Source organism: Myodes glareolus, chromosome 5 (genome assembly GCF_982192425.1).
Source record: "Myodes glareolus chromosome 5, mMyoGla1.1, whole genome shotgun sequence".
NCBI classification, from domain to species: Eukaryota; Metazoa; Chordata; class Mammalia; order Rodentia; family Cricetidae; genus Myodes; species Myodes glareolus.
In genome coordinates this window covers 96,588,130-96,602,595 of record NC_142030.1, presented here as the reverse complement: position 1 = coordinate 96,602,595, position 14,466 = coordinate 96,588,130, and the positions used below count along the sequence as shown (strand labels likewise).

At 37.9% G+C, this 14,466-nt stretch overlaps 1 protein-coding gene across 3 annotated transcripts in view; it reads left to right on the top strand.

The window, feature by feature from the left end:
- Rab3gap1 (RAB3 GTPase activating protein catalytic subunit 1) overlaps positions 1 to 14,466 on the top strand; it is a 61,647-nt gene that overhangs the window by 28,484 nt on the left and 18,697 nt on the right. For 2 of the 3 annotated variants that reach the window (XM_048443766.3, XM_048443764.3), the window contains exons 8-13: positions 825 to 924; positions 3,706 to 3,787; positions 5,856 to 5,924; positions 8,161 to 8,234; positions 12,865 to 12,957; positions 13,723 to 13,889. In XM_048443766.3, the coding sequence (XP_048299723.3) occupies positions 825 to 924; positions 3,706 to 3,787; positions 5,856 to 5,924; positions 8,161 to 8,234; positions 12,865 to 12,957; positions 13,723 to 13,889 (585 nt within the window). The remainder of the gene's footprint in view (positions 1 to 824; positions 925 to 3,705; positions 3,788 to 5,855; positions 5,925 to 8,160; positions 8,235 to 12,864; positions 12,958 to 13,722; positions 13,890 to 14,466) is intronic. The other variant, XM_048443767.3, reaches the window with a different exon arrangement.

The window sequence follows — 14,466 nt, the reverse complement described above, 5'->3', positions numbered from 1 at the left end:
CACCCCCATTAACCACCTTTCCACTTTAATGTCATAGAAGACATGTTGCCCTCCCCCTTTCTCAACACTTCTTGTTCCCCGCTCACAGTTCCCTATCAGTTTCATGGGCAATACCTATTCCTAAAACCCCTTATTTACATGCATACAAAGGTAAGATCTGATTCTTACAACCTTTCCACCCCCTTTTCCACGATGCTCCCTGAGCTTTAGGTGTAGGGGTTGCATAGATGTGTCAGTTGGGATTGTAATCTTTTCCCTTCCTGTTTTTCTTTCTTTCTTTTTTTTTTTAATTTTATTTTTGAGAAAGGGTTTCTCTGTGCAATAGCTCTGGCTATCCCAGAACTCACTTTATAGACCAGACTGGCTCAAACTCACAGAGCTCCTCCTGCCTCTGCCTCCTGAGTACTGAGTTTAAAGGTGTATGCAATCACTGCCATGTCTAAAAAAGTCTGTGTATTTATTTTTTTATTTATTTTTGAGACAAGGTATCACTGTGCAGCCTTGGCTGGCTTGGAACTTGCTAACTAGACCATCAGACCTCAAACTCACAGAGGTCTGTCTGCCTCTACTTCTTCAGAGCTAGAGTTAAAGTTGTGTGCCATGCTCAGCTAGTCTCTTCATTCTTGATTTTCAGAGTTATACACTACTAGTTCTGTCTTACTTTTTCTTCACATTGTTTGCCTCTACACACTGTTGCCTGACAGTATAAACTTGAATTCTGGTTTCTTAAGGGTAGCATTCCATAACTTTGAAATGTTGGTGCTGAAGTTTTTAGAACACCGGCTAAAACATTTATATGCTGTTGTCTTTGCATGTGTTTCTAGGGCTGTCCTTTAACTCCATTGCCTCCAGTTAGCATTGCTATTCGATTGACATATGTGCTTCAGGATTGGCAGCAGTACTTTTGGCCTCAGCAGCCTCCAGGTGAGGGCATTTGGAACTCTATATTGAAAATGTATTAAGAAATCAAAATTATCTAATGCTATTTCATATAGAAATACCTGTACTCATTGCAAATGTAATTGCTGATTTTGTCTATGTAAATTTTTTTCTCCTAAAAAACAAATGCTCACTGGGTGGTGGTGGTGGTGTACGCCTTTAATCACAGCACTTGGGAGGCAGAGACAGGCAAATCTCCATGGGTTCCAGAACAGCAAGGGCTGTTACACAGAGAAAAACCAAACCAAGAAAGGGAGAGAGAGAGAGAGAGAGAGAGAGAGAGAGAGAGAGAGAGAGAGAGAGAGAGAGAGAAGGATTGATTAAATAAATAAAGTGCTCATGTCTTTTAGAGGCAGTGTTATTTTATATTTGATAATCTATCTGTGAAAGCTGGTATTTATTTACAAAGCATGCCCTGTGATGGGACACTGTGTGTATGCATTACCAATACTGAGTGATTAAAATACCTGTTTTTAGTGTTAAGAGAAGCCACCCTCATAAGTTGAAAACAGTAATATAGAAACTTTAGAGCAGTTGAGACCCCTTGAGGATTAAATGACCCTTTCACAGGAGTCATCTAAGACCATCAGAGAACACATATACTTATTTACATTCTGATTCATAGCTAGCACATTACAGTTAAAAAGTAGCAGCAAAAATAATATTCTGGATGGGGGTCACCACAATATGAGGAACACATGGTCACAGTATTAGGAAGGTTGAGAACCACTGCCATAGAGTGTTAGGAAAAGAAGAAAAATAAGTTTGTATATAGTCTTATGGAAGAGGACTGTAGAATATTTAATGTGGACTTAGTAAAATGTCGTTAGAATTAGTTCCTTGCTTGATCATTTATTAATTCAGGAGTCATTAGTTATTAGCCTATAGTATGCCAGGCTATGCTAAGTACTCAGATATGAACAAGGCATCACGTAAGTTCTAGAAAAACTCAGCTAGAAAGACATAGAACCTAATTGAAGATTTTTTTCTGATTAATTTTTTGGATATAATTAATTGTTCATAGTACTCCTTTTAAAAACCATTTCTTTATCGGGGCAGTGGTGACATATGCCTTTAATCTCAGCACTCAGGAGGCAGAGGCAGGTGGATCTCTGTGAGTTTGGGCCAGCCTGGTCTAGTTCCAGGACAGGCTCCAAAGCTACAGAGAAACCCGGTCTTGAATAACCTAAAACAACAAACAAACAAACAAAACCATTTCTTCAACGTTGTGTCTATATGTGTGGGCATGCATATGTGACCAAAATTAGCTCCAAATTCCTTTTTTCAGTTGCAGGGTATCCTGCATGTGTTGTTCTGGGGTCTGGGCCCTAAAGGGACTTGGCTTTCTTGGAAACCCACTCTGTAGTCCTTACTGCTGAGGGTACAGGACCCCTAGTCCACTCCAGACACTCGCTCCCAGGCAGCCCTTTTTCATTTTTTCTCCTTTTGAGATGGTCTCTCACTGAACCTGGAACTCATGGTTTTGGCTAGACTGTCTGGCCAGCAAGCCTTCAGAATCTGTCTGTCTTCACCCTCCAGTTGGGGTTACAGGTACCCAGCTTTTACAGCTAGGTTTGGGGATCAAACTCATGTCCTTCTGTAGTAGACACAGCAAACACTTTGCTTACTGAGCTATCATCCCAGCCCCATTCCATTTTTAAAGACAGAGTCTCCTGTAGGCTAGATCAATGAGGCTGTTTATGTTCCAGACACATTTAATAAGAAACAAAATAAAGATTTGTAAATTAGTAGAAGGCTTATCATCCCATCCCCTTTTTGAGGCAGGATCTTGCTATGAATTTCTGACTGGCCCAGTACTGACTTTGTAGCCCAGGCTGGCATTGAATTTATGGCAATTCCTGCCTCAGCATCCCAATGTTGAGATTTAGGTATGAGCCACCACTCCTGTGGATTAATAAACTTCTACCTTAAAATAATTTTATTTTTTCTAGTATACTGCCTGCCAAGAAAACCAAAATAATTTTTTTCTGGCTTATTTTCTGCTAACTCTGGCTATGAGATTCAGAATAATTGCTGGTTAAAGATAATATTGAAATTATTATTATTATTATTATTATACACAATCAGCTTTTGGCGATTATGTGTACTCCTACTGCTTTTATACTATTAAGTAACTTAGAACTGTAAAACAGAGCTACATCTAATCAACAGCAAAGGGGAACTAAGAGCTAAGCTTTTGTTTCCAGATAGCAATACGACTGAATGGTTTATATTCCATTTCTACTGGCAAGTTTCCATTTGTCATCTTTTCCTTTTATTCCAAGGCTACTCTACTAATCAGTCTAAAACCTTTTCAAGAGTAGAACCTTTGGGTGTATACCAATGACAGAGTATATACTTAGCATGTGTAAGTCCTTGAATTTAGTCATAATTACTCAGAGGTTCCAAGGTGATCTAAGAACCCCAGGGGCTAGACTCTTACATTGTAATTCTGTTAGCTAGTAAGGTGCTTGAGGATGTTCTGTTGCCAGATTTTTTTTTAATGTGGATAAAAATACTAACATCCCTAGTAGGCTGGAGTCTGTATAATTTCTTAGCATTTTCTTTATAACTTGCTGTCTGCACTGTTATAAGTCCCTTAAAGCCATTGTCTTCTGAAAAGTTTAACTATTCTTCTCCTGACATCCCCCCATGACCACCACCACCAAGGCAAGGTCTGTATAGTTCTAGCTGGTCTGGAATTCACTATGTAGTGTTTATTTCTACTTTTTGCCAAATAAAGGAGTATATTTTCCCCTTGTTTAGATATAGATGCCCTTGTGGGAGGAGAAGTTGGAGGCCTGGAGTTTGGCAAGTTGCCATTTGGTGCCTGTGAGGATCCTATCAGGTGAGAATTTCAGCCTATCACTTGAATTACAAGATTCTTTTGCTTTTTAAGTTTATACCAATGTTCATTTTATGACACTTCTGTTGAAATAAGGCTGGAAATAACTATACTCGCTCTCTTTAGTTTGTAACTTCACACGAGAACTTCCCACATGAACACTCTTCCTAAGGTTTGACAGACTGTGGGCTGTGATGTGGCTTAGTGGTAGTGCTTGAAGATGATGCACGAGCGCTGGGCTCAATCCCAGCATGAAGAGTTTGGCAGTCTGTGACTTGTGGGCCATATCTGGCTGGTGTCTATTTTTGTGTGACCCGTAATAAGTTTTACATTTTTAAAAGTTTGTATTAAAAGAAAAAAACACAAGAAGATAGCAGATTGTACATGCTTCAGAATGCCAAAATATTTCCTCTTTAGCTTTTGTCTGAAAACTTTGCCAGCTTATCATCTCTATACATGTTTTTCAAAGTTGAGAAAATTTATCTACCATGAAGTTCAGCACTTCAAAGTGTATAGTTGGTGGTTTTTATATAGATTTGTGCAGCCATCATCACTGTATAAATATAAGACTTTTTAATACCTCAGAAACTGTTCTTTTATAATTTGTACTATTGGTATGTGTTTTTCCATGTCTTTTAAACTACTAGAATTCTGTGATAAAGTTCATGATTGTTCGTTTAAATACTATGTCTTGGGGTTTATCTATGTAATTCTCATCAAACATTTTTGTTGGAATAGTGGGCTTCGTGGAAAGCCCGCTGTCTTTAGCCATTTGTGTTGTTTTCATTTTTGTGATGTAACTTGGGCATGTGGACTTCTTTCTTTGCTTGTGTGTCTGATGTGAGGATCTGGCCTGCTTTAGATTGTATCAGTGTAAGTGCTACATGACTAGAGCTAGGTGGGTAAAGCTGGTGCACAGTTTAATTGGACCAGGCAAGATGACTCCTGAACCACTGTTCTGGGCCTAGGCCTGTGGGGAAGAGGGGAGAGGGAAGGAGCAACTCACCAGGCAAAAGTGACTCACAAACAAAGCGGGTTCTAGGCCCTTGCCAAGGATTTGTGGCTTGATCTGTGGATTTTGAGATGGCAGCAGGCAGAGGGAGGAGTAGGAAAGGAAAGAAACCTCTTACTCTGCCATGGCTACTTAGTTAATAAGCTGGTTTGGGGCTGCTGGACATGAAGGTAGACCTGGGTGTGGAGATGGAAAAGGGGTATAGAGTTTCAGCTGTGGTACATCATGAAGCAGTTACTTTAAAATGAAATCCTTTCTAAATATGCCATTATGTAGATAATGCTTTATGCTTACTGTGTATCCCACTTTTGTTTATCCATTCATCAATGGATGGACATTTTACTTGTTAGGTTTTGGTTTTTTGAGTCAGGGCTTCACTGTGTAACAGCCCTAGCTGTCCTGAAACTCAAAGAGATCTTTCTGAGTGTTGAGATTATAAGCGTGTGCCACCACCATGTGTGACTCTTATTTATATGTTTTGTTTACTATGTAATGTAACATTTTATATCCATAAGACAGCTTCATATAGATATGCTTTCCTTTCTTAAACTAGTTGTTTTCAGATTGTTATACATAACACCACTTTTTAAATGTTCTCTTAATTTTTATTAGCATGTATTAATTATACATAATGGATTTCATAGATTTATATAATGTCTCCTCCCATTCCTGATGATCCTCTCCTCTCCCTAATTAGTATCCCTTCCACTTTCATTACTTTTTTTTTGTCTTTTTCTTTTGATGATTCAATGAGGTCTTTATAGGAGCATAGGTGTGAAGAATTTGAATGAAGGATTATTTACAAGAATATGGGAAACTCACCAGTGACTACACCACTGAAGAAAATGTCTCTCTCTCCTAACAACCATTTTATTTATATATATATATATATATATGCACATACATATATACATATATATATACACATACTACTTTATATACATCTTTAGTTGGTTAGGACACATTTCTAGAAATAGAATTACTGAGTCAGAGGATATACATACAGAATTAAACCTTTTGGCTGTATTTTATGTTTCTATTTTTTATTTTTAATTTTAGTGAACTCCATTTAGCAACAACATGGCCTCATCTGACAGAAGGGATTATTGTGGACAATGATGTTTATTCGTAAGTATGCTAAAAAAAAAAGACCTTTATTCTAATAAATTAACCACTGAGTGCTTGGTACAAGGTTTTATTTTTTGAGAGATTAGTTTTTAGGCCTGTTTGTGTAGATTTAGAGATGAGTTTTTAAGATGCTGCTTTGAGGAGGTATCCCTTCATTCAGGTGAGTGAACTATTTGAATCTTACTGTTGCAGCTTAGTGGTCTCTACCATATACCGTGTGATTCTTTTGAACTCTTCTTGGCTTCAGTAATTATTGTAGGGCTGGAGTATATAGTTCAGTGGTAGAGTACTTGCCTGCTGTGTGGCTTGACATTCAGCACATGAGCACACACACACACAAAATTCATGAGATGCTTCTAAGAAGTAGGGAGGGGACTGGAGAAATGGCCCAGTAGTTAAGAGCACTAGCTTCTCTTTGAGGACCTGGGTTCAATTCCCAGCACCTATATGGCAGCTCACAACTGTCTGTAACTCCAGTTCCAGGGGATCTCACACCCTCATACACAAGCACAACACCAATGCACATAAAAAATAAATTTAAAAAGAAGTAATGAATATCCAGATGTATGTGACTTGTGTGTGTGTATGCTGTGACTGTGGACAGGCACAGACATGCGATGGTACCTATATGGAGATAGAACAACTTGGAGAAGTCAACTCTTTCTTCCCACTGTGGATTCCAGGAATCAAATTTAGGCTGTTAGACTTTAGCTGCTTTGCTGGATATTTGATCACTGAGTGTTCTAAGTAAGAAAAAAAAACAACTCTGTCCTGTTCTGTACAGTGGAAACAACTTGAACATTTCAGCAAAGCTAGGAATATAGTGAAAAAGGCATTTTAGTTCCTTTTTATCCTGGGTGTGAAACAGTGAGAAATAGACACTTTCTCTTTTTACACTTAAATGAAACTCATTGTTTTTGTTGATGGTAAAATTAACAACATAATGTTCTCACTTAGACAATTAGGTGTAAAGAAGAAAATAAAGGTATAATAGTTTTCAAGGGCCCACTAAACCTTAGTGTAGATGTTTTTAAAGTTTAAATCTACATATCAGTTTGCTTTATTCTTTTAATATCTTATGTCTTTTGTGGTGGTTGTATGCCACTGTGCAAGTTTGGAAATCAGAGAATAAATATGGACTCTGGAGATTGATATCAGGACATCAGGTTTGGTGACAAGTACCTTTTCCTGCCATCTTGCTGGTGATGAATATTTTTTTAAAAAATTGTGCATGGTACTTCATTGAGTAGATCCTCTGTAGTATACTTGAAAAACAGGATGCCTTTGATTTTGTCAAAGGTTTGTAGTACCTATTTTCATTAGTAGTGATATTAAATTAAAAACAGGTTGTTCGAACCAGGCAGTGGTGGCACATGCCTTTAATCCCAGCACTTGGGAGACAGGGGCAAGCTGATTTCTGCGAGTTTGAGACCAGCCTGGTCTACAAGAGCTAGTTGCAGGACATCTAGGGCTGTTACACAGGAAAACCCTGTCTTGAAAAAATGAAAAACCAAAACAAAAAACAAAGCCAAAAAAGAAAAACAAAAAACAATCAAACAAAGCACCACGTTGTTCAAGGTGATGATGTAGGGACTAGAAAAAATAAATCTAAAAAAAAAGATAATTGTTCATTTTTGTTTCTTATTTTTTTATTGTATTCTTTAGAATGTATTTGTCTCACTTGATCATTAGTGCTCATCTCATAATTTTTGTATTTTTAAATTTTGTTTTGAACTTGGTAATCACTTGTTATTTATTTTGGTTTTCATGTCTTAAAGAGTTTATATTTTTAACAACTTGTTTAAATAGCAATATATATCTGGATAACAGTAAGTTTAAATTAAGTAAAATGTATTTGGGTGTGGTGATGTGTACTGGTAATCCCAGCACATAGGAGGCTGAGGCTAAAGAATCAAGAGTTGGAGGATGAATTGTCTCCAAAAGATAGGGGAGGGCATAAAAAATGAATTGTTTTTCCCCTTATAGAATGTATTTTTCCCTATCGAATATAAAATAAAATGCATTAAATTAATTATTTGATTTTTTTTCTTTTTTTATTTTTAGACAAGTTTTTAATATGTAGCCCTGTTTGGCCTCCTACTAGTGAGCCTCCTGCCACAGCCTCCCAGGTGCTACAATTACAGGTGTGTGCCACTACCTAGTTTTCATTCCATTGCGTTATGACACGTTTATGAGTCTTAGAAATGGTCGTAATTACTGTCTTATTCCATTCTAGTGATTTGGATCCTATTCAAGCTCCCCATTGGTCTGTTAGAGTTCGAAAAGCCGATAATCCCCAGTGTTTACTAGGTAAGGTACATCATGTTCCCTTTCTGAATATCACATATCTACCTAGTTTCCAAATGGGAACCCTGAAAACATTCTTTATACTTTATTTCACCTATTCAAAGTACTGTCTTTCATTTTTATGACCTCCTCAGTTAGCATTAACTTATAGAAAAAGTCTTTACCAATTACAGTGAATCTTTTTATTAACAGCAATAGCAGGATTTCTCTCCTTAAGGAATCTATACTTCAACATTCTCTATCACATTCTCATGTATTGTTTTGCTTTTCTTATATACTATGTCACTTTTTCTTCTGGCACAGTCTGCATCTTCAGTTGAGTCCTCTTTGTCTTTTGATGTTCTTCTGGGCCTGTGATGTAATGGCACAGTGTGTACCAGAGCAGGGCTGCTTCAGTTCTTCCCACTTGTGACCCTTTCTCACTGAGGCATCTTTTCATGATATTCGGTATATATAAGATAGGTATACAGATCAAACAGGATTAGAGGTGAAGCAGATTTGTATACTGATGAAATGGATGTGTGTGTTTAATTTCACTTAATTAAATCTTAGCGTTTTCAACGTTTTTCGGAGCTTTTTTTAAAATGGCTTATTATTTTTACTTTATGTGCATTGATATTTTTATCTGCCTGCATGTCTGTTTGCAGATGTCAGATTCCCTGGCAGTAGAATTACAGAGAGGTGTGAGCTGCCATGTGGGTGCTGAGGATAACCTGGGTCCTCTAGAAGAACAGTCACCACTCCCAACCACAGAACCATCTCTCTAGCCCCCAGAGTTGATTTTTTAGATCTGTAATTGTCAATTCTCAAATGCTGATTTGCATCAACATGTAATATAAAATGGCAGGATTATGTTTAGGGTCATTTCAGAGATTGTTGGAAGTTCAGTTCTAATCTCAAATCAAAATTCACTTAACTATTTGTTATGAAACTCAAGTCAGCAAGTCAGCAGTTTTTAAAAGTAAACATTCTACTAGTATGGTCTGAAGATACACTTAATATTATCCTTACATGCTGAGGAATAATGATAAAAAATAGTGTCTTTTCTGTAATTATTTCATTTTTTATACAAAGACAGCAAACTTTCTGTGTTCAGTAAAAATGCTGCAGTGCATAACATACATTAGTGTGATCTGAGCTGAGGTGTTATATGGAGTCACAGCATCTGCAGTGCATACTGAGTATTGAGAAGCAGGACTCCAGTGAAGTTTCAATGCAGCATGTGTGAGCACTGCCAGAAACATCTCGGATTTATTACATTTGATTTTTAGTTAATTTTTGGTCATTCCACATTCAGAAGCCTTTTACTCTTTATGTGTGTGTACACGCACACGCGCGTGCGTATAGAAATTATTCATTTATGTAACCAACAGTTTAAGAAGTTGGGCTTTAATGCTGGAGAGCTCACCCTAGTGATGAGGATGGGGGAGAGCTGACAGGTTGAGCCACCCAGCTGCTGTAGTCAGACCAAAACCAATGTTATAAGTTGGCCTACCTACCCCAGTATTCATCCCATCTATGATCTGCTGGGATACATAAAGAGGTTGTCCCTGAAAACTGAAAACTGCAGAACACAGGGCAACAACAGGATATCCAAGAAGAGTGTAGCAGAAACCAGACGCCTAGACACCAGATCAGTGACTCTTTGTAGTAAACACTTGCAAGTAAACATGTGCAGACGAAAGGCTTTACTGTGGCACTCACTTCACACTACAGCTTCCATGATGAGATTGATTTTTCCTTTTTTTTCTCTTAAATTTTATTTTATTTTAGGGGGTGGGAGAGTTTGTAAGGGCAGAGGATGGATACATAGAAAATTAATGGGATTGAGATGCATGATGTGAAAGATACAAAGAATTAAAAAAAAGAAGCTGGGCATTAAACCTTTCCTGCCAAGTTGTATCACATCTGCAAATCAATTTTATGGAGAAAGGGGCATGTAAATACACTTTGGTTAACCTAGCAGCTTATTTGAAGTTTAAGTGAAACATAAATTTAAAGTACCTTGAAAAGTAGTAATTACCATTCAGAATCTGTGTCTGGAATCTTTTTCCCCTTTGAGATAGGATCTCTGTGTAGCTCTGGTTAGGCTTGATTTCACTGTAGACCAGACTCAGACTGTCCTTGAACTCAGAGATTTACCTGCCTCTGCTTCTTGAGTGCTGATATTAAAGACGTGTGTTTCTATTACCTTTTTTTTTATGTTTCTCTCTGCAGGTCTTCTGAAACCTATAACCTTGATGTCGTATTTCCTCGTTTGTCTCTTACATTTAGTATAGTTATGCCTACCTTTACTCTGTATCACCTAACACGTTACATTCAACTGATGTTATTAAAATAATACTTCAGCTAGGCAATGGTGCACACACCCTTAATCCCAGCACTCAGGAGGCAGAGACAGGTGGATCTCGGTGAGTTCGAGGCCAGCCTGGTCTACAGAGTGAGTTTCAGGACAGGCTCCAAAGCTACAGAGAAAACCTGTCTCGAAAAACCAAAGTAAAACAAACAAACAAACAAACAGAAAAGACCTTAATAGCTATTTCTTTAAAGTATTTTTTAGTTCTGTTTTTAAAGTATTTTTGTTAATTCAAGTTTCATACTTTAGCTTTCAATCAATTGTTGTGTACTGTTCATCAAATGTCAACTAACACTTGGTACTTACAGTACCTGATAGTGGAGAAAATGTTCAGCCTTTTATGAGTTTGTCTGGGGCCTTAGAGAGACAGCATTGTCAGTTACAAGTTGAACAGACCCACGTCTTACCCCTACAAGTCTGAAGAACTTTCCTAAGCTTTGGGAAGCAGCAGGGAAACAAATTAAGTTGCTACACACCTCATGTCATATTAGGATGATGAAACGCTATGTTGGCAAATTTGCCGACTAGCCTACTTCTTAATACCTTTTTCTTCATCTGCTGCCTTTTGTAATAACTGTAGAAAACTTGAGAAACCTTCGAATTTTAAGTTAATGACCCATGATCTCAACCTATACTTTGTGTAGTTTTGGCTTTTTTGTTTTTATTTTTTTCCCCCTCCAAGACAAGATCTCTTTATGTAGCCTTGGTTGTCCTAGAACTCCATAAACCAGACTGACCTTGAATTTATGGAGATTCGCCTGGCTCTGCCTCCCAAGTACTGGGATTAAAAGCGTGTGCTTTCATTGGCTATTCATATAGTTTTAATGACAAAATTATTAGAATTTTCTACATTTCTGAAAAAAGTCAGGAAATGTTAGTAAATTCTAAAACGTAAATGTATACTTTGTATTTATATTTCAGTACTGAAAATCTTGTTAAACTTTAATTTCTTGGTGCAAATATAACACTTTTGAGTCAGTGTCTGATATAGTCCAGGCTGTTCTTCAACTTACTATATGTTAAGGATGACCTTGAATGCCCCCTCCATCTTTCAGCTTCCACCTCCCAATTTCTGTTGATACAGGAGCACACTGCCGTACATGATTGTAGTTGAAAGGAGTTGACAGAGGGACTTCCAAATGAGAAGCTTTGTGGAAGAGAAGGTCTTGGTTCTATGTATAGCTTCCTGGAATCTTAGTACTTGGGAGACTTAGTACAGGAGGACAGCAAGTTCACAGTCAACCTACTATATATAATTTTTTTAATTAAAAATGTTTTTTATTATACTTACTTGGGGGAGATATGACATTCATGTGTGACAGCTTGTGTGCAGGTAGAGGACAACTTGAGGGCATTGGTTCTTTCTGTCATGTAGGTCTGAGAGCTGAACCTCAGTGAGCCACCCTGCCAACCCAAACAACTCTGCATCCTTGAAAATGTAGGAAATCAAACAAGTAATTAATTAATTAATCAATTAATTAAAAAAGAAAATGTAGGAAATCATTTTTGTCTTTATAGTGACACAAAGTATATCATTAATATGCAACCAAAATGTAATAGCTTCACATTACGTGATTTATTGATTCTCTATAAACATCTTTGTAGTTTATCTTTAACATGTTTTTTTGTTGTTGTTTTGGAATTATTGTAGGATGACAGGGAAAGAAAAAGATATATAATCGTATTGTTACTTTTATGATTTAATGATAAAGGATATTGATAACATTGAAACCTGTGAAAAGGACTTAATATTAGGAAGTACATTTTGTTTTCCTTTCATTCTAGAAGGAATTTTTTGTTACAGAAATAGAAGCAGCTTATTAAGAAGGAAAACCCTCCTGAGAGTGGGAGTCAACTAGTGAACTCCGGGAAAAGCATGCACCCAAACGTACCACCGAGCAGAGACTTTGCTCTGTCCCCAGATGGCGAAAAGGAATAAGTCTACTTCTGATGTAGGGCAGTTTTTATCTTCCTCAGAGAAAAACAGATATTTTCCCCCCTAACCGTAGCTTTTAAGTGCCTTTTTCCCCCCTCGTGGGAGGGTTTCTCTGTGTAACAGCCCTGGCTGTCCAGGAACTTACTCTGTAGACCAGGCTGACCTCAGATTCCCAGATCCGTCTGACTCTGCCTCCTGAGTGCTGGGACTACAGGTGTGCACCTCCACACCCAGCTTTCCAACTGTATCTTAGCTTATAGCTTTTGTTAAGAGATATGTACTATGTTTGACTGATTTCTTGGAGTTAAATTTCAAAAATGAGTAATTTTTTTTCTTTGTAGGTGATTTTGTCACTGAATTTTTAAAAATTTGCCGTCGGAAGGAATCAACTGATGAGATTCTTGGACGATCCACATTTGAGGAAGAAGGAAGAGGTGACCCACTTGGTTTTACATCCTTTCTAAGACCTTGCCCTTGTTTTTTGGCATGTATTCTGGCAACTTTTTGTTACTCTGGATTTAGTTGGAGAAGTAGATGGACTGTACAGCTGCCTTTCTTTCCAGGCCAGACCCAGAGCTTGTTAAACTAGCACACAATCTTTAATCCCAGCACTCAGGAGGCAGAGGCAGGCGGATCTCCATGAGTTTGAGACCAGCCTGGTCTACAGAGCGAATTCTAGGATAGACTCCAAAGCTGCAAAGAAACCCTGTCTCGAAAAAGGAAAAAAAAAAAGATAGCAAATCAAATGCTAGCCAGACAATAATGGTGCTCACCTTTAATCCCAGCACTGAGGAGGCAGAGGCAGGTGGATCTCTGAGTTAGAGGCCAGCCTGGTCTACATAGCAAGTTCCAGACAACCAAGGCTACAGAGAAACCTTGTCTCAAACAAAACAAAACAAGACAGCAAATGCATTTAAATCAATTCTTCCCACTAAAACATAGTAATAAGGTGTTTTGAAAAGCAGAGTTTTAGATATTCATATTTGAAGTCCCCTGATGAAAAATAATTTGTGTGATATCTCTGACACCCACGCTTTCATGTAAAGCTGAACATGTGAGTCAGAACCTTAAATTTTATAATTCTGAGAGCATGTAATATTTGTGTAAAGAAGAACTCAAGCATGTAGATGTCATTGGTTTACTGATCACTTTCTCTACCACTTTTGGTGATATAATTTGCATGTCTTTCTACTTTGTAGAAGTTGCTGATATAACTCATGCTCTATCAAAGCTGACCGAACCAGCACCAGTTCCAATTCATAAATTATCAGTTTCAAATATGGTTTATACAGCAAAGAAGAAAATACGGAAGCACAGAGGAGAAGAGTCACCACTAAACAATGATGTTCTCAATACCATTCTCTTGGTAAGTAGCTACCTTGCTTTTATGTGTGTGTGCATAAACATGTGCTCATTATACATTCACCTTTTTCTTTATGGCAAGCACTGGATTGGGAGCATAAAGTGTAAAAGTTTCACATTCAGAGACTATCACTAGTTAGTAGAAAGAAGAGTAGAGTCAGAGTCAAACAGGACAGGAGACAGTGAGAAGAGAGCAGAAAGTGTGTGGGGTGGAGGGGCGTGTGTATGCACATGGGCTAATGTGTATGCTAAGGTGCATAGTGGGAGTCAGGATGCTTCCTAAAGAGTGTGCTGGGTCCTTAGTCAAGACACACAGGACTGGGAGCTAAGGTTTTTGCTTTGCAGTGCTAGGGATCAAACCCAGGGCCTCTGCTGCCTGAGGACATGTTAAACAGTGGTGTTTGTAGAGGGCTTCCCCAAGAGTTGTCAGGATAGAGATGGGCAGGTAACAGGAAATCCGCATGCATTGCATTTTTGTCTTACAGCCTAACACTACTTGAAACAGATCAGTTTGTGACAGAAATTGAACTTTCCGAGTTCTGGCCTACATAGCAAGTTCTAGGACAGCCAGAAATGCATAA